Below are 19,193 nucleotides of genomic sequence, written 5' to 3' on the forward strand. Positions count from 1 at the left end.
CATCTTTTTGCCTCCTTATCTTATTTATGACTGAGTCGCACCTTGGGATAAATACTGAGACGGACTACTTGCGCTGTGTTAAAAATTGACATCAAGGGTGTCTCTATACTAACCTTTGTGCTAAAAGTCTGTATACCTTTCTTCAAGCTGAATGATTGTACTCTGCCCTCTCTCATTCCCCGTCCTATACCAAATATGTTGGCATGACGAGAAAACAGCAGAAGGGTTAGACCGTTACAGTCTCAGCTTCTTTTTTCAAGCTACATGTTATAGTCCTATTGAGGATTTCATTGTTAGCTATTGTTGAAACCTTAATTTCGTATATCTGATGCTCAATAGGGAGATCTGAACAGCAATAGAGATATTATTCTCTTGGATCTCAAAAAGCAGTTCTGGTATGCCTATAAAAAAAATATAGGCCTTTTTTATGTAAGCCTCACTGATGAATTTTCCAAGTGGCACTGTTATGCACATAAAAAACACAGGCCGGTTGACATAAGCCTATATTGACCATATGATTTTAACCCCTGTATACCTATAAGATTGGGTTGCAAACTGGTGAAATGACGGTCAATTAAATAATTTTGTTAAGGGGGGGCGTGGCCTGATGGCTGATCGGGCAGGAAGCACTCCATGTGGGCTCCTCTGATTAAGCTCCCAAAATAGCCCAATAACTTATACTGCCTCACCTTTTCCCTTCCTGTGGAATTGGGGAGCTGGCTCTTCGGCTCCTGCGGGTTGCGGCCTGCTCTCTTACCTCAAGCCGGGACCTCTATTTCAACCCCAACACCGCGGCTGGGGGCGCCGCTGCCGAGGCCGACGCAGAAAGGACCGGCTACGTTATCAGGGCAGCGGAGCCATCACCGGCAGGAGGGAACAGATGGAGATGTGTGGATGGGCCAGCCCACTGATGAGCGCTGTGAGACCCAGGACACCCGCAAGTGCCGGCCGTTTGCCTGGAGGGGTACGCATTCGGAGGACCGTGGGGCACATACCGGTGGTACGCAGCCCCATACGAACACTGCTGCATCCACATCCTGACCGGGTAAGACCCCTCTACTACTCTCACCCCCTGACCTGGCCCTGACAATATAGCAGCGACAGGGCACCCAGACACAGTCTCCACGTGAGAGCTGGGAGGGACCCCCTCCCGTGCTGCAGCAGCCAAACAGGGCCGTGTGAAGAGGGCCGAGACTGGAAGCAAGGACGGGAGGACTCGTCGGCCATTTTGTAGTACGGGGATAGTGTCTGGGAGGCTTCCAATTACACAGCAGTGGAGCACCGACCGCAAGGTACATCTCAGAGAGCGCTCCCTGGTCGGGTGAGATCCCCTCCCCACCCTGTTCTGTGGCCACTTTCCCATCTCATCACCCCGACACCACAATAGTAAAAAGGCGGCCATCTGTTGCTACCAACATTACTTGCAGCCTGTGGGGTTCTCCTCCCAATCTTCACAGACCCTCCAGCAGCTTACTTCTGTGCCCTCACTCCCCTACAAGGCATACAACTGCCAGCAACTGATTGCTTTGCCATGGTCCCCCATGGACAGTCACCTTTAGGACCTACAGTCAGCTACTTCACCCTGCAGCTTAGCCCACACATGCCTTAACAAACGACCCAATTATCAAATTGCATCGCATATGGTGTGGTTGGCTTAAACAACTGAACAAACTTAAAGGACACAGTTGCACAGTATCCATACACTACACTTCTGTGGTATTTCTTCCATCTTCTCTGTGTCTCCTTCGCCACCTAGTGCCTTTTTCCTGATATTACATTTGAGCTTTGTATTGTTTGGTGCTCATCTCTGTTGGAGGCCTGTCGCACATGGAGATGTTTCAAATACCACTACTGTCTGTCCACCTGGAGCCTCTACAGAAAATTATTACCACACTCCCTGTGTTTACCTCATCTACAGTCATGTCTAGATACAATAACAAAGCAAAAAACATAACCTCTCAACAAGGTATCATGCAACACCTCTCTCGCTCAGCGCCACGCAATTTTTCAGGTCTCCGGTCTTCAGGTTCTTCAGGTCTCCATGGAGTCCCTCCGGTGGACTCCATGGAATACCCAGCCCAATCTGAGGACTCTTTTGCTACTAAAAATGATATTCAGGCAATGATGAAGGATCTCAGTAAGATCCTCACTAACAACTTTCAGCAAATGTTTGCCGACTTGCGTCAAGATCTCTCATCATTATCTACATGCACTATGGAATTGGAATCCAAAATGGATTCTAACACCAAAGGCCTTCAGGAATTTTCCCATGATATCAACTACTTATTTAGAGAAGTGGAGTTCCTACGGGATAAAAATTAAGATTTGGAAAATAGGGAAAGGAGATGCAACCTTCGTATAAGGAACATTCCAGAATTGGTAGCACCTAAAGATCTCGAACCATACCTGACTCGGTTATTTTATACACTGGTCCCTAATCTCCAAGACCAACCCCTTCATATAGAGCGAGCTCACAGAGCCCTTCGCCCGAAACCAAAGGAGCGGGAACCCCCTAGGAACGTGGTGCTGACATTTCTTTCATTTAAAACCAAGGAACAGATTTCCATCACAAGCAGGTCGATGCCACGCATCATGTTTGAGGACTCTCAGTTGCAGATCTTCCAGGACCTGGCCCCCTCCACTATAGTCAAGAGGAGAGAATTACAGGACATTAACAAAGTCCTCCGCGATCATGGATACAAATACAAGTGGGGCTTCCCGTTCTGCTTGATAGTTGAGGTGAATGATCGCCAAGTGTCGATAAAAGATCCCGCAGAGGGAAAAGAATTGCTCCACCACCTCAAGCTATCCTTGTCTGCTCCTAACTTGGCCTTGCCCTTCGACAATCCAGAGAGGCCCTGAGGCACCAGGTACTAGTTGGGAGGAACCTACCCAGATCGTGCCACACTCGCAAGGTCCTGAAGTTTTTCCACTATTATATACTATCGTTATGGCCTGTAGAGGCAGATGCTGCCTAGTTCTACACGGAACTTCATCTTTCTTATTTTCTTTATTGTCTACTATGCCGATTATTATATTGAACTGCAATTGTGGTGGCGCTGGCTCTGGGTACCCTTTGCACCATCCGTACATCTGTTCTTTCGTGGTTATGCTGAATTGTACTGTTTGAAAAAAAGTATAGGGTTTTGTGTTTGCTTTTATTTTATTTTTTTCTTGCTAGTTGTATTATTCTATTTGACACATGGCGAGCGCACTACCCGACCTCCAGAGACTACACATTTTTTTCGAACCCCCACGGATCCTACTCTCGAATCGACATGATTCTGGGTTGCAGCGGGATATTGCAATCCTTATTAAAAGTAGACATTGTCACTAACGTTTGGTCGGATCACTCGACTGTCTTAGCCACAGTTGACCCGTTAGATACCCAAACTGGTCGTCTCCCATGGAGATTGAACGAGACACTTCTTCGTATTCCACACTTCAAAGAAATCATAACAACCCAGATTCATGAATACTTTGAAACCAATATCACAGGTGATGTTCCCCTATCCACCATGTGGGAGGCCCATAAGGCAGTTATTAAGGGAGCAATCATACACTGTGGTACACATAGGGAAAAAAACCAAAACGAAAAAATCTCCTTCCTTACAGTTCTTTGCACACAGTTGGAACACACACATAAACAAAATAGAAAAAAGTTACCACACCAATTCACGGGCGCTTCTTATGAACTTGTCAAAATATCATGTTGTCTTTGACCTTAAATAATAAAAGACACATACATAGTGTAACACTGTGAGGCATATATATGAGACCAATCAGTTTTCCCAAATCTGGACTCGTACCAAATGTGCTGGTCTACACAAGGTAGACAATATTTGTAATAAAGGATCGAATCACCGATTCATGCGATATTTGTCTCCAGTCCTCATAGGATATGAACCCCTTCCTCAGTCAGCTCATTCAAGAAGGATATGCAAATAAAACAAATCTAGATGGGGCAATACCATTAAAAATGTTTTAATAAAACAAGCAATAAAAGAAACGGGACAGGTGTACTCTCACCAATTGCGATGGTCTACATGCAAGTAGACAAATCCACATATCAAGAATAACAACCAGGCGTCCCCAGGAGTGATGGTTGACAAACGGCAAGTCCTCCACGTGTCCCCAAGATACTGTTCACCAACGTGTTTCGATAGCAGCTTGCTATCTTTTTCAAGGTGTATCAGTATCCAAACTACCAGGGTATTTATACCCCACCCATTGGAATATAAAAAAGTCCTATTGCCAGACATGGATCTTCCAACTGCTAAAATTTCATATCCGAATACAAAAGTAATCCAATCCCCTCAATCCGTTCCACAGTGTCCTTTAAACAACATCTCCCGCTCTCGGATCCTCCTCGTATATATTCCCTACTTCCGGCGGAACTGACGTCCACGGTACTGTGTGGTGTTAACTTCCCATCCGTGTTCCGTCTCATGCGGAAGTACGTCATCCCGCTGCGCCCCGTAGTCATAGCAACGCGGTGACAGCATCGGCGGAACTGTGTCATCACGTTGATCTGACACTAGCCAGTTTGTTGCCGGAAGTATGGATCCGTCATCACGGTTTGGAAAATAGAGGGATCCTTTTCCAATCCGGACACCTTAGGGTTTGATCCACGCCATTTTGGTGAAGACTCATCATGTAATTAATAAAAATAGCATGTTAAAAGACAATATACTAATAAATCAAAAGGTAGGTATTCAGGGTGACGAAGACAATTTACCCTGGCGGAAGCGGTCAGTATATAATAAAACACTCCCACCTTTCATAACAAATATCCAACCCTTTATATCTATAAACACACCAAAGGAATATTTTAAGTGATAAGACAATGTAGTCAACTTTAATCAAAACTCTGCATTTCCATCTTTGCTAATTTTTTTGGGTGACTTCCCAAAAAAATTAGCAAAGATGGAAATGCAGAGTATTTTTAAATACAAGACTTTGGAACCAATGGGTTTAAACAAAGATTTTGAGACCAAATGGTTCATTTAATTGTACAGAGCACTTCAAGAGATTTTTCTCATTTATAATTCTGTTTTGATTAAAGTTGACTATATTGTCTTATCACTTAAAATATTCCTTTGGTGTGTTTATAGATATAAAGGGTTGGATATTTGTTATGAAAGGTGGGAGTGTTTCATTATATACTGACCGCTTCCGCCAGGGTAAATTGTCTTCGTCACCCTGAATACCTACCTTTTGATTTATTAGTATATTGTCTTTTAACATATTATTTTTATTAATTACATGATGAGTCTTCACCAAAATGGCGTGGAACAAACCCTAAGGTGTCCTGATTGGAAAAGGATCCCTCTATTTTCCAAACCGTGATGACGGATCCATACTTCCGGCAACAAACTGGCTAGTGTCAGATCAACGTGATGACACAGTTCCGCCGATGATGTCACCGTGTTGCTATGACTATGGGGTGCAGCGGGATGATGTACTTCCGCATGAGACGGAACATGGATGAGAAGTTAACACCACACAGTACCGTGGACGTCAGTTCCGCCGGAAGTAGGGAATATATACGAGGAGGATCCGAGAGCGGGAAATGTTGTTTAAAGGACACTGTAAACGGATTGAGGGGATTGGATTACTATTGTATTTGGATGTGAAATTTTAGCAGTTAGAAGATCCATGTCTGGCAATAGGACTTTTTTATATTCCAATGGGTGGGGTATAAATACCCTGGTAGTTTGGATACTGATACACCTTGAAAAAGATAGCAAGCTGCTATCGAAATGTGTTGGTGAACAGTATCTTGGGGACACGTGGAGGACTTGCCGTTTGTCAACCATCACTCCTGGGGACGCCTGGTTGTTATTCTTGATATGTGGATTTGTCTACTTGCATGTAGACCATCGCAATTGGTGAGAGTCCACCTGTCCCGTTTCTTTTATTGCTTGTTTTATTAAAACATTTTTAATGGTATTGCACCATCTAGATTTGTTTTATTTGCATATCCTTCTTGAATGAGCTGACTGAGGAAGGGGTTCATATCCTATGAGGACTGGAGACAAATATCGCATGAATCGGTGATTCGCTCCTTTATTACGAATATTGTCTACCTTGTGTAGACCAGCACATTTGGTACGAGTCCAGATTTGGGAAAACTGATTGGTCTCATATATATGCCTCACAGTGTTACACTATGTATGTGTCTTTTATTATTTAAGGTCAAAGACAACATGAGGTTTTGACAAGTTCATAAGAAGCGCCCGTGAATTGGTGTGGTAACTTTTTTCTATTTTGTTGTGTATTTTAGTGTTGGTGGCACTTTATACCACATCATCCAGGCTGCTTATTTCAGCGCTTGAGTGTGTGATTAAGATCGCTATTTTCTACACACATAAACAGTCCCAATCCTCTCAAGTTCTCTCCCAAATACAGAGAGTTAGGGGGGAACTTCAATCTCTTCTAGCCGAAAAAAACAGAGAAATCCCTCAGATATTTAAATCAAAAATTTTATGAAAAGAATAATAAGTCAGACTCTCTTTTAGCCTCTAAACTCAAGGCAAAGAGAGCTTCCCAAAACATTTTTGCTATACGCAATGCTGGTAATGCCCTTACCTATGACCCAAGACAAATCAGTTCATAATTTTACAAATATTACACATCCCTTTATAATCTTAAGGAACCAGACGCTGGCCCCGCTCTGCTGTCTTCGCTAGCACAGGAATGTTTGGATGCATGCGATCTCCCCAAACTCTCAACTTCGGCTATAGATATATTGAATTCCCCAATCACCCTTGAGGAACTAACGCAGGCGTTAAAAACACAGGAATCATCCAAGGCCCCAGGCCCTGACGGGTTCCCCATGTCCTATTATAAAACTTTTTTGGGGGGCCCTATCTCCTTATCTAGTAGAGGTTTTTAACAAAGTTATGTTGGGGGACAGATTTCACCCTGACTCATTGAACGCTACAAATATTGTTCTCCCAAAACCAGGAAAGGACCCCACGAATTGCATGAGTTATAGGCAGATATCGCTTATTAATGCGGACATAAAGCTACTCGCAAAATTTCTGGCCACCAGATTGTATCTGTATCTAACGCACTTGATCAATGCTGATCAAGTGGGATTTGTCCCGACGAGACAAGCTCTGGATAATACGAGAACGATCAATCTGATATAACGCATCAACAGAACTTAGACTCCAGCAATCTTAATATCATTGGACGCAGAAAAGGCCTTTGATCGCCTCTCATGGCCCTTTATCTTTCAAACATTAAGAGAATATGGCTTTTGTGGTAGCTTTCTGTCGGCAGTCCAGGCTTTATATCACAACCCATGCACGGTGGTGTCCACCAACGGTATTTCCTCCCCATTTGTTAGTCTGGGTAATGGAACCAGACAGGGTGCCCTCTGTCTCCCTTACTGTATGCTCTTAGCATAGAGCCTTTGGCAGCTCACATTAGAAGGAACCCTGATATACAAGGGATCAATGTTCAAAATTCCCAATACAAAATATCACTTTTCGCAGACGACGTCCTGCTATCCCTATCTTCTCCTCTAACTTCTCCTCCGAATTTACAGGCCGAACTCTCGGAGTACGGCGCACTATCAGGACATAAAGTGAACACTACTAAATCGGAAGCGCTGGCTTTCCACCTTCCCAACGACTCTGTGAGTCTGTTAAAATCCAATTTTGACTACATTTGTTGGCCCAAGTCTATAACATATCTGGGGTTCCAGATTACAAAACATTATGATCAATTGTTTAAAGCTAATGATCTCCCGATTTTGAATACCATTAAAAAGGATCTAATCAAATGGGCCCCTGTGTAAATTTCTTGTACAGGAAGAATAAACTCTGTGAAAATGAATATATTACCACGGTTACTCTACTTATTTCAAACTATACCCATTATCGTACCTGCATCATTCTTTCAGTCTCTATGTGGCAAATTTATTTGGGCAAAAAAGACCCCTAGACTTGGCAGACCGTGCCTAGCAAAGTCTTTCACTAACGGCGGCCTAGGCCTCCCCATTTTTGAACGCAACTTCCAAGCAACGCAGCTGAGCCATGTGGTGGCATGGCACACGAAAAAGGAAGGGGAAAAGACGTGGGTGTCTCTGGAGAGCGAATTGATTAACCACCAATCGGTTGGGTTTCTCCCATGGCTTCCGTCGAATTTAAGACCAGCCTCGGTAGCAACGACCCCCTGTGTCTCCTCTGTACTGAAATCATGGGACTCTTTGAATAAGAAACACCAGTTGGTTCCATATCCTTCCCGAATTACCCCTCTTTGGCATCTCCCTGACTTCCCTCTGGGATGTATGACTCCCTATCTGAGGCCATGGGCCTCTTTGGGCATCAATAGACTATTACATGTTTTTGGAGACGCAGCTCCACAAAACTTTATGGCATTATGTGAGAAATACGATACCCAGACTCTTAGGAATTTCGACTACCTACAATTACTTAGTTTTGTGCATTCCCTCCACAAATCCGTTAAAGCTAGAACTCTACAACCCCGCGAGAGGTTGTGACTGCATAGCCCAGATAGTAGAGGAGTCATATTAACTCTTGATTCTCTTTTAGCGGGCTCGCCACCCGACAAAGAGCTATTTGAATTAGCATGGGAGCAAGACCTATAACTAACATTGACCGAGGAGGATTGATCAGAAACAAGGGAATTGGTCACAAAAACTTCCATTAACTCGAACCTTAAAGAGAATGCCTTCAAAGTGTATTCTCGGTGGTATATGGTTCCTACAACCATACACCAGATTTTCCCCACTAGTTCAGATCAATGCTGGAGACACTGCGGCCACCGGGGTTCATATATACACATATGGTGGGAGTGCCCTCTGATTAGCCCTTACTGGGATGCCATTTTTTCTCTTCTGGGTGATGTCCTTCACTCTAATGTTTCTAAATGCCCTCTACAAGCCTTACTTTGTAAACAAGTTGAAGGACACTCAAACCCTGAACGCAGACTATGTAACCATATACTAGGTTCGGCCAAAATGTTGGTAGCTACAAACTGGAAACAACCTGGTGCTCCATCCATTCAAGCTGTTATTAACAAGGTATGGTTCGTAGCTGCAATGGAATACATTACGGCTTTTCTTCACGATTCCGTAGGGAAATTCTTAGACACATGGATGCCATGGTATTCCTATTTTCAGAGACAAATGCCGGGTCAAGTGTAGATTCCCAAGCCCTAGCGTGTGCCAAGATAAAAACCCATTTGATCACTAGGTATATTCAACCTTGTATTGAGGTTCCACTTGATATCTCATCAGTTACACCTTTTTTTTCTCTCTTTTTTTCCCTCTCTCTCTCTCTCTCTCTCTCTCTCTCCCTCCCTCCCTTCCTCCACCTTACGAATATCTTTTACGATACTGTTAGTATACTTATAATATGTTTAAGTAAAAAAGAAAAAATTATGAAGTTCAGGTAATGATTTTGGAAATTGTGTGTTATTTATAATCAGGCTGAGAGCTTCCCACTGGTTAACGACTAGGTAGGCCCTGCTTTCACTGTTGACTCGAATGTCCATCAGGGATGTCCTCTGAACCCCCTTTTATATGTGTTTGCAATTGATCCTTTCATGAGGAGGATTGAGAGTGGCACTTTAGAGGGGGTGCAGCTGGACCCTGAGTCTCCATTGAGGGTGGTGGCCTATGCAGATGATGTCACACTTGTCCTGTCATCTGTGGCAGAGGCACGTGGCAGAGAACATATTATCTGTGAGTACTCTGAAACTTTATGTTCCAGAGTCAACCAGGACAAGTGTGAAGCTTTCTTGATGGGAGAGGAAGGTGATGAGTTTGCCCTTCCAGACAGCCTCCACTGGGCCAGACCAGAGATTAAAATTTTAGGTATAAGATTTGGCAATGGTGATTATGTCACTCAAAATTGGGAGAAAAGGCTTGAAGATGCTACCAAGGAGGTACAGTCTTGGAGAACGTGGCAACTTTCTTACAGGCAGAGTATTGACTTGTGAAAAACTTACCTGATCCCTTTGTTTCTCTATGTCAGCTACGTGTGTTTTTTTGCCAGCATCCTTGTGGACCAGAATGAATTCTTTTTTCTTCCTATTATTATGGGGGAATAGAATGAATCCAGTCAAGAGGAGGATTACTTACATGTCGAGGGAACAGGGTGGCCTAAGTATGGTCAACCCTGTGGTGTTTTTTGCTTCTATCTTTATAAAACATAACCTTGGGAGTTTATTTTTAGATTCCCCCCTTGATGGGAAGAGAGCTTTTGGGCCTGGGTGTTTCCCTTCCTTGAGCTCTGGTTTGATGGTGGTCAAGTGAAAAATTTTCAGGTCTGGCATGGCTACCTCCCAATCTACGTCATCTTGTGCTTGAAGATGGCAATGCGTTGGGGTCTGGAAGAGGGTGAAGTTAAAAACTTCTTCAGAAGGGAGTTGGAGAGAGGAATTTTTCAAACTCACTTCTTTGTTCCGCTGTCGCTAAGGGTCTACCCGGGTAATGTTTGCTCAGATGGGTTGTCTCTGATCAATTCTCAGAGGATCCCACTGAAGTTCAGGGACATTGCTTGGCTCTCCTTTCATGGTAAGCTTTACGTGAAGGGTAATCTCAAGTTTAAAAGTGCTGGTGATCATGGCTGCCCATGTGAGGAATGTCTAGGAGAGGAGGAGATGTTAGACCATTTTTTTCTTAAATGTCCTTTCAATCTAAAAGTTTACAAGGGAGTTTCAAGAGCTTTACGCATTCCGTGCCTTTTGGGGCTTAGTTACCCTGAGTGGGCTTATGGGGCATTTAAAGAGTATAGGAGATTTGATTTGACCACTATTTTTATAGTTAACTTAGCTGTTAGACATCACACGTGGAGAGCACGGTGTCAGGTATCCCTTAGACAGAAAGTTTTCCCCTGCGAAGTGGTGGTGGAAAACATACACGAGGTGTAGAGGTTGATGAATATGGATAAGGAGAGGATGGATGGTGTTGGGTGGTCCAGGCTTTGGCGCCACCTGAAGCCTCCTTGAGTGGGTGGCAGACATCTTCTCCTCCATCTTTTGGCTATCCATTTTTCTCACTCCCTGTAGATTTTGGACTTGTTTTTTTTTAAATGGTTTACATGCGGCTAAAAGCTCTTTACTTTCTCTCTACTTGTATTTAATGTAAGTAGTTTGTAGGGCTGTGGTTACATTTGTATGTTGTGTATAGTTGTGTATTGTTTAGTATAGGCTGTTAGGCTTAACAAATTGTTAAGCCATGGAAATTATATATGTAAGATTCTGTTGATTTATATTTATGATATGTTGTTTTCAGCCATAATTGTGTTTTGGCTTGGTTTTATGCTCTATTTATTTATTGTATGTTGCAAGTTTTCTATTAAAAAAATCAACCGGGAGAGAGCAGTAGTATATGTGCCTGGGTTACACCAGGAGAGAGCAGTAGTATATGTGCCTGGTTTACATCGGGAGAGAGCAGTAGTCTATGTGCCTGGGTTACACCAGGAGAGAACACTAGTATATGTGCATGGGTTACACCAGAAGAGAACAGTAGTATATGTGCCTGGGATATATCAGTAGAAAAAACTAGTATATGTGCCTGGGTTATACCAGGAGAGAACAGTAGAATATGTGCCTGGGTCACACCAGGAGAGAAAAGCATTATATGCGCCTGGGTTATAGGTAGTAGTTGTGTAGGAATTTTTCTGTGTACTTTATGTGAATTAAAAAAACATAATTTTTGGGAAAAAGTGCAAATTGCATTTACAGCCAATTTTACATTATTAGGTACTGTTAAATGAGTTTTGGTCATGTCGGGCACAGTTTTTGTTTTCCTTTAAATGTAATGACAGTATAACAAACCCCTTAACAACCACAAAGTTATACAGATCATGCTTTATTGATGTTGATGTTTGAGATTAAAAGTTTAATTTACTGTATAATTCTTTTGAGCTGTCAATACAGGCTAATTATATACATAATGAAGGTATTCATTGACTGAATTGTAGGACCATGTTCTCTACTGTTGTACTTAATTATTCTTGTCTCTGATACCCCTTTTCACACTGCACAAATAACCTGGGTCGACACAGGTCACTGTATGGTGTGAAAGGGGTGACTGACAAATTCCCAGGTTGTCTGACCCGGTAATTCAACCCGGGAATAAAGAAGGGTTATTTCCGGGTTTATTACCAGGTCAGGTGCAGTGTGAACGGGTTGCCGGGGTGATGCGTCTAGGGACCCGTTCACAGCATAGGCAGAGGTGATGATCTCATCTCCCAGCTCTGCCTCTGCACCCACCCCTGATGCCGTCTCCACCCCCCACCGGCAATGACAATCCGAACCAGCATATTGCTATGTCAGGAAGAGAGTGTGTAAGGGTCCAGTGCCAGGTCCCACCCGAGTAGGACCTGTTTCCAATTCCCAAGTAGGACCTAGAATTGCGATCTGAAAGCTGTATGAGTTTAGGTCTGTATGTGGATGTGTGTAGATAGATAGATAGATAGATAGATAAATAGATAGATGGTATATATATTATTATATGAAGTCCATGTAGATCAGCACTCAATATAAAAAGTTCACAGGTGCTTGAGTGCCCTTGTAAGTATAATTACAAACTCCAAAATGGTGTAACTGCAGTCATAGAAATCACCATGCGGATTTCAAGGACTTCTTTCAAAATAGTTATAATAACTTCAACATTACTGGGATTCACAGAGCCTGCCACCAGTAAGAAAGACATACTGCATTTGCTGTATGTACTTAGAATACTGAATATGTAATGCTTGGTTGTAACTACCTACTATTTATATAATCGGAGTGTACCGCACTTGTGGCTGGATTTACTGGAGTCTGAGATCACCAGAGGTGATGGGTTTGCCTTGTAAGTGATTGCCCCTTTAAAAAAAAAATTCCGGTGATCCCGGAATCCATTACATCCCGCCGTTGTACTGTATACTTTTTATAAGCATCTAAATTATTTTTTAGTAAGACATAAACAATGAATATTTGTGTTTGATCTCTGTTCAGGTTATCCGGGATGAATGTGCCACCTCCGGTAGTCAGCAGCAAGCACTGGTTAAGGATCCATTTTGTTACTGATGGCAACCATCGATACAGAGGATTCAGTGCTCAGTATCAAGGTATGTAAAACGTATGCATTTTCACTCAGCTGATTTCTCTTATACAAACACATTTTAGTAACCTATAATGATAAACTATAAACTATAGCTCAAGGCACTGCTATCATAAACACAGCAACAAAATACATAAACTACTGTATAAAGATATAGAGTTTTCTTTAATATTTTCTTTATGCCCTTAAGCATCAGAATTGTGTGTATTCTGCTTCTGGACTCCCTCTTTACCAATGATGATGATGATTTTAATTGTTATTATTATTATTATTATTATTATGTTGCTTGTAGAATTTTTTAAAAATTAAGTGTCCTACCCAAATATAATCTTAGATTTTATTATATGTTATTACATGTTCCACCAGAAAAGGTTTTCTAGGTAACTTTCAGTTGATTGAAAGTTATCCAGGTAAAGAAACAAAATCTTGAATATTTTAATATCTGGTGATATAAGATCACATGATGGGAGGGAGTCCAAAGGAGGAACTAGCACCACTCTGCAGATCCGGGGAAGTACTAAAATCAGTTTTGCTGCTACTTGAAGTTTGAGTAAAAAATAATATATGATTTTATTTTGCTACATATATTATTGTTTTTCCTGAAACCTATTTAATAATATAAAGACAATTTTATGAAAAGTTTTTTGTATTATATTTTTTATAGAAAAAAATTGAAGAGAAGAATATTAAAATCTCTTTTTAGTTCTGTTCATCACTGGAAAACATTTACATGTGGCCTATGAATTACAATCATTAGTTTTATTTTAATATTTAATTCAAATTTCTAAACAGATATTAGGCTCTTTTCAGCATATGTTAGATCAAGCATGGTAACCATTACTGGATTACTTTGCAATATCCAAAACATTTTATCTGATACTTTTCATTAGTCATCGGTTACTGTTTTCCAGAAACCCATCTTTCATGTGGCTTGTTATTCAACAATGTTATATTTTGTGGAATGTGGATTTATTTTTATTGTATTTTTTTATGTAATACAAATACCACTAAGATGCATTTATAAAGATAGTAAAGTAATGTAGGAATTAAAAAAAAATCATTATTAAGAGGTACACACGAATTAATCAAAAACAACTGACATATAAGTATAAGTACACTGCTCAATACTAATTATGCATTCAATTCAACTAGATCATTTTTGTTTCCTGTACTAATGAGCGCTAGAAAACTTGGCCAGAAATGATGCAACAATTTTTTTTTTAAATAATTGCTTTGCACATAAAGAATATGATTCATGTATTATTTTTATATCTGCTTGGAAAATAGAACGACTGTACTTTCAAGGAAAAATACACATATATTTTCCATATAGTACTATATAAGTATAGATTATAAATCAGTTTGATATTAAATGATTTAAGTAAGAAGAATTGGTTATAATTATAAAAAAATAATATTCTCAAATTATTTGAGATGGTATTATCTCACGCTATTCAGGTAATGTTGCCTAAAGTTGATATGTCTGAAGTGTCTTTAGACTATAGTAAAAGAATCAGTGGAAATAATAATCTTAAATAAGTTTGATAAATATATTTGGAAGATATACTATCTTGTCCATATCTGTTTATTTGATATATTCAAAGACTGCAATCTTTTTCTCTTACAAATATTTTATTTTAAATACTGTATTCTAATACATTAAAATGAGGAATATGCCTTTATGAAAAGTCCTGTAAATCTTTTACTGTTAAAAATTGTCTCTAATAATCTGTACTCTCTAGCGTACTGCATAGTAGATAGTGCTTCTCAAATTATTATGAATTCTTTAATTACAAAAAAGGTGAAGATTAAGGTTCAGGTATTGCTTTAATTAGACCAAATGCTAAATGTATTAAAAGCAGTTCAGAAATACAGTACTGCATAATAACTTTAAATACCATGATGTATGGCCAGGTTTAAGAAATGATTAAACAGTTCATTGAATTTTCAAACCCAGTAATATGTGAACACCCAATTTTACATTTTTTTACTTTAATAGAGTTACTTTTCACATTTTTTTTTAGAAATAATACAGTACAGCAGATCTTTACCAACATATTTTACTTTCAATGGAGTGAAATTTTTAAGATACACTTTCGGTAACATTTTTTTTATTTTGAACAATAAAATCTTACTGTTATAAAAATAAATGAAGTGACATAGAGCTGTGTAAAAGGTTTTCAAATTTAAAATTTGTAATTCTGGTAATAAGATTGATCAAATGCTCTTTTATTTTTTAATGCTCCTTCACTGTGTTTTATTCTGAGATTTTAGTGGGTTACAAATATTTAGATTTCCCTTTTACTTTCTGTTGTCACTAAAAGAGATGCTTTTCTTACATGTCAGAGATCATTGTGACTTTTGCCATGGCTGAGTAAGCAACACACCAAATCCATGTTGCGGAAATGTAAATACTGTTTTTAGCGAAAAATAAGCATATTTTGCCTAAGGAAAGTCATTAGCAGTTAGCAGAATGCGTATAACTCTAGTAGACACATTGTACAGAGTTACTGTTATGTTAGCATGGAAACACTGAAAAGATTTTTGTAATAGTCAGTGAATTTTAAATATTTTAAGCCTCAATCCATGCTCAGAGGACAGCAACTTCTAGAATGGGAAAATATGTAAATACGCAACACTTGGCAATTTAGATTTATTGTTATTCTGCATGATAGAGAGGGATTCAGCAGGTGTCCCTCTTGAGATCACATTGCAATTTTGCAATCTACAGTATTTCCAGTTTAGAGGATTAAAATGAACGCATCGGAATGTACAGTAATATTTTCTTGTTATAAACTACCTGATTAGACTTGCAGAATAAGTGTGCTTCTTTTCTAAATTTGTCTAAATAAAAAAACAATATATATATATAATTTCTATTCAATGAGAGTATAGATTTACAGGATCTGGGGCTGAGGTATATTTGAATTGACGGTTGTATATGGGTATTGTAGGGGAAAAGGTGTGGCTCCATTTATTTTGCTATACATTGGCTGCTGGAAGTGCGCACTAGGATAAAACCATTTCAATAATAATAGATTTTAAAGTATGCTCATTTGTAGAGTGCCTCTTACGTGTGTGCTCTGGGAACCAAGCATTCGCACAGAAGGGTAATAAAGCATTGTATGCATTTCAAGTGCATCTCCTTTTGCGAGAGATGGAGTGCATCATGACTATACTAGGGCATGTAGGCAATGTCCAATGACAGTATTGCAGAATTGGGTGGAAGTGTAAAAATGCCTGTAAGGCTGATACTAGTGATGATGATGAGGAATATCAAATCACACATATGCAGAGGGTTGGTCCTCTTACAAAGATGCATGCAACGCTTAATATTAGTGAATATATGCAACGCTAAGTATTAGTGATTACATCAAATATTAGTTGAGTGCACGCAATGCATGTGTAATCACAAGCAACTTGAATTCAAATCTGTATCAGACCCAATATGAGCCAGTTCATGACCCTTACATTGGCCCTCATTCTGAGTTGATTGCTCGCTAGCTTTTTGCAGCTGTGCAAACGTATAGTCGCCACCCATGGAGGAGTGTATTTTCGCTTTGCAAGTGTGCGATCACATGTGCAGCCGAGCGGGACGAAAAAGTTTTTTGCAGTTTCTGAGTAGGTTTGAACTAACTCAGCCCTTGTGATCACTTCAGCCTGTCTGGTCCCGGAATTGACGTCAGACACACGCCCTGCAAACGCCTGGACACGCCTGCATTTTCCCTACCACTCCCAGAAAACGGTCAGTTAACACCCATAAATGCCCTCTTTCTGTCAATCTCCTTGCGAATAGCTGTGCAAATGGAATCATCGCTAGAAGCATTGCACAGCAACAATGCTGTTTGTACCCGTACGATGCATGTGCGCATTGCGGTGCATACGTATGTGCAGTAGTAACCTGATCCCTGTGAAAATCGGCAGCGTGCGATCAACTCGGAATGACCCCCATTGTCAGGAACGGGATCCGGTCTGAAGATCGACAGTATCTAGGTCGACAATGTTTAGGTCGACCACTATAGGTCGACAGTCACTAGGTCGACATGGATGGAAGGTCAACAGGGTTTCTAGGTCGACATGTGCTAGGTCGACAGGTCTAAAGTTCGACATGAGTTTTTCACCTTTTTTTTTTTCATACTTAACGATCCACGTGGACTACGATTGGAACGGTAATCTGTGCTGAGCGAAGCGGTAGCGGAGCGAATGCACCATGACCAAGCGAAGAAAACGACAAAAAAAAAAAAAGAAATCCTCATGTCGACCTTTAGACCTGTCGACCTAGCACATGTTGACCTAGAAACCCTGTCGACCTTCCATCCATGTCGACCTAGTGACTGTCGACCTATAGTGGTCGACATAAACATTGTCGACCTAGATACTGTCGATTTGATGAGCCACACCCTCAGGAACATGCAGGAGAAATACAAATACTGATGCACACTCAAAACCCTAAGAACACTGATAAGAACAACAATTCTGATAAATCCTCACAATTAACAGATTACAAGTGAAGTTCTTAGCACACATTTGCGCAAATATGTTGGCCCATCCACCGCTACCTGGTGACCACATTAAATAGGTCCCTAACATTTCTAATACTATCACATTATATAAATGTATCTAGGTCTTAACCTTCCAATAGAGCCCTTATTAATGTTTGGTCAGCAATGTAGGAACCCGGGCTAATTATAACACCTAATGGAAGATGGGAGGGGTGAAGGAGCCTTGCTTTCAAGTGTACAATATATACAAAAATATAGAGGCAAAGGGGGTGACTGGATTGCACACCCTATATCTAAGCATATTAAGAGGTTCTACCACTCTAAGGCTTCTTGTTATATGCAGGAAAGAGAAAAATGCTTGTGCACACTCTAAGCACTAAGAACACTGATAGTAAATACAATTCTGATAAACCCTGACCATTAACATGGAATATAAGTGAAGTTCATTTCCGAGTCATTGATCACTTACTGTAAGTTGACTAATGTCATGAAATCTTAATTGTTTTTCTGGGAAGATATGGATGAGCATATTGCACCCTATTGATTTAACACTATACTAGCCAGAATGTTGAGGTCATAAAAAGACACTAAACGTAAACCAAAAGATGATGATAATAAACTATTCATCATCATCATCATCATCATCATCATCATCATCTAAAACAGCTTCAAAAATCTACATGTACAAGTACGCATTGTAAGACAAAACTAACATCTCAGTGCTATTTGCAGTATCTTCCAGTAGGCAGAGAGCTACAGATGTGTCAACCTACAGCTAGTGTCAATATGCCATACAGTTCGGGACACCCGGCATTACTGATATGAGGGGAACCCTCTTTTTATTTCAGTTTTGCATCTTATTTGCATCATCGATGCAGCAAAACACCACCCGCAGTACATTAGAGACACTGGACTGCAAATTTGATCACATTAGGAATTAGTTTTAAACATGTACAAGTGGTGATTCCAGATGTGGGGCTGTAGCACAGTCGAAAAATCAAATAGGGGAGCCACACCAACTGCCAGTGAGTCCATAACAGCGACGTATGGCAGCATTTGTGGTGGTAGTTGGTGTGTCTCCCCTATTTGAATTTTGGACTGCGCTGCAGCCCCATCTCTGGAGCCACCACTGGTCACAGATGAAGAACAGCTGAACTTGTAGTACTTCATTTACAGATTCAGACTCATTTGCATGCAGATGTACAAATGTTGTACATCATATTGATCACTGCAATCTAGCACAGTAGTATAGTCACCTCCAGTTGTTTCATTTATGCAAATAAGATGCACATTTTGAGTGAAGAAGAAGCTCAGCACAGCCAAATTACCAGGTACCGGGCAAGACAAGAGGGGCAGTTTGGTGCGATTGAAGCCACAGTGTGTTAGGACAGGTATGCAGTTGTTAGGTTGACCATACTAAGGGTGACGGTCAGTAGGTTGACCACTTATGGTCGACATGCATTAGGTCGACATGGTTAAAATGTCAACATAGACTAAATGCAGTGGTCAGCACAGGAATAGGTCAACGTGGGTTTTTTACAATTCTTTTTTTCAATTTGAACTTTTTCATACTTTAACATCCATGTGGACTAATATTG

The 19,193-nt window shown here is 40.6% G+C and overlaps 1 protein-coding gene across 1 annotated transcript in view; it reads left to right on the plus strand.

Moving 5' to 3' along the window:
• The window catches only part of CSMD3 (CUB and Sushi multiple domains 3), a 1,529,921-nt gene that overhangs the window by 590,730 nt on the left and 919,998 nt on the right, over nucleotides 1-19,193 (plus strand). Inside the window, exon 6 of the mRNA XM_063924487.1 lies at nucleotides 12,988-13,100. Coding sequence (XP_063780557.1) covers nucleotides 12,988-13,100 — 113 coding nt within the window. The remainder of the gene's footprint in view (nucleotides 1-12,987; nucleotides 13,101-19,193) is intronic.

The sequence above is a fragment of the Pseudophryne corroboree genome, chromosome 5 (assembly GCF_028390025.1).
Source record: "Pseudophryne corroboree isolate aPseCor3 chromosome 5, aPseCor3.hap2, whole genome shotgun sequence".
NCBI classification, from domain to species: Eukaryota; Metazoa; Chordata; class Amphibia; order Anura; family Myobatrachidae; genus Pseudophryne; species Pseudophryne corroboree.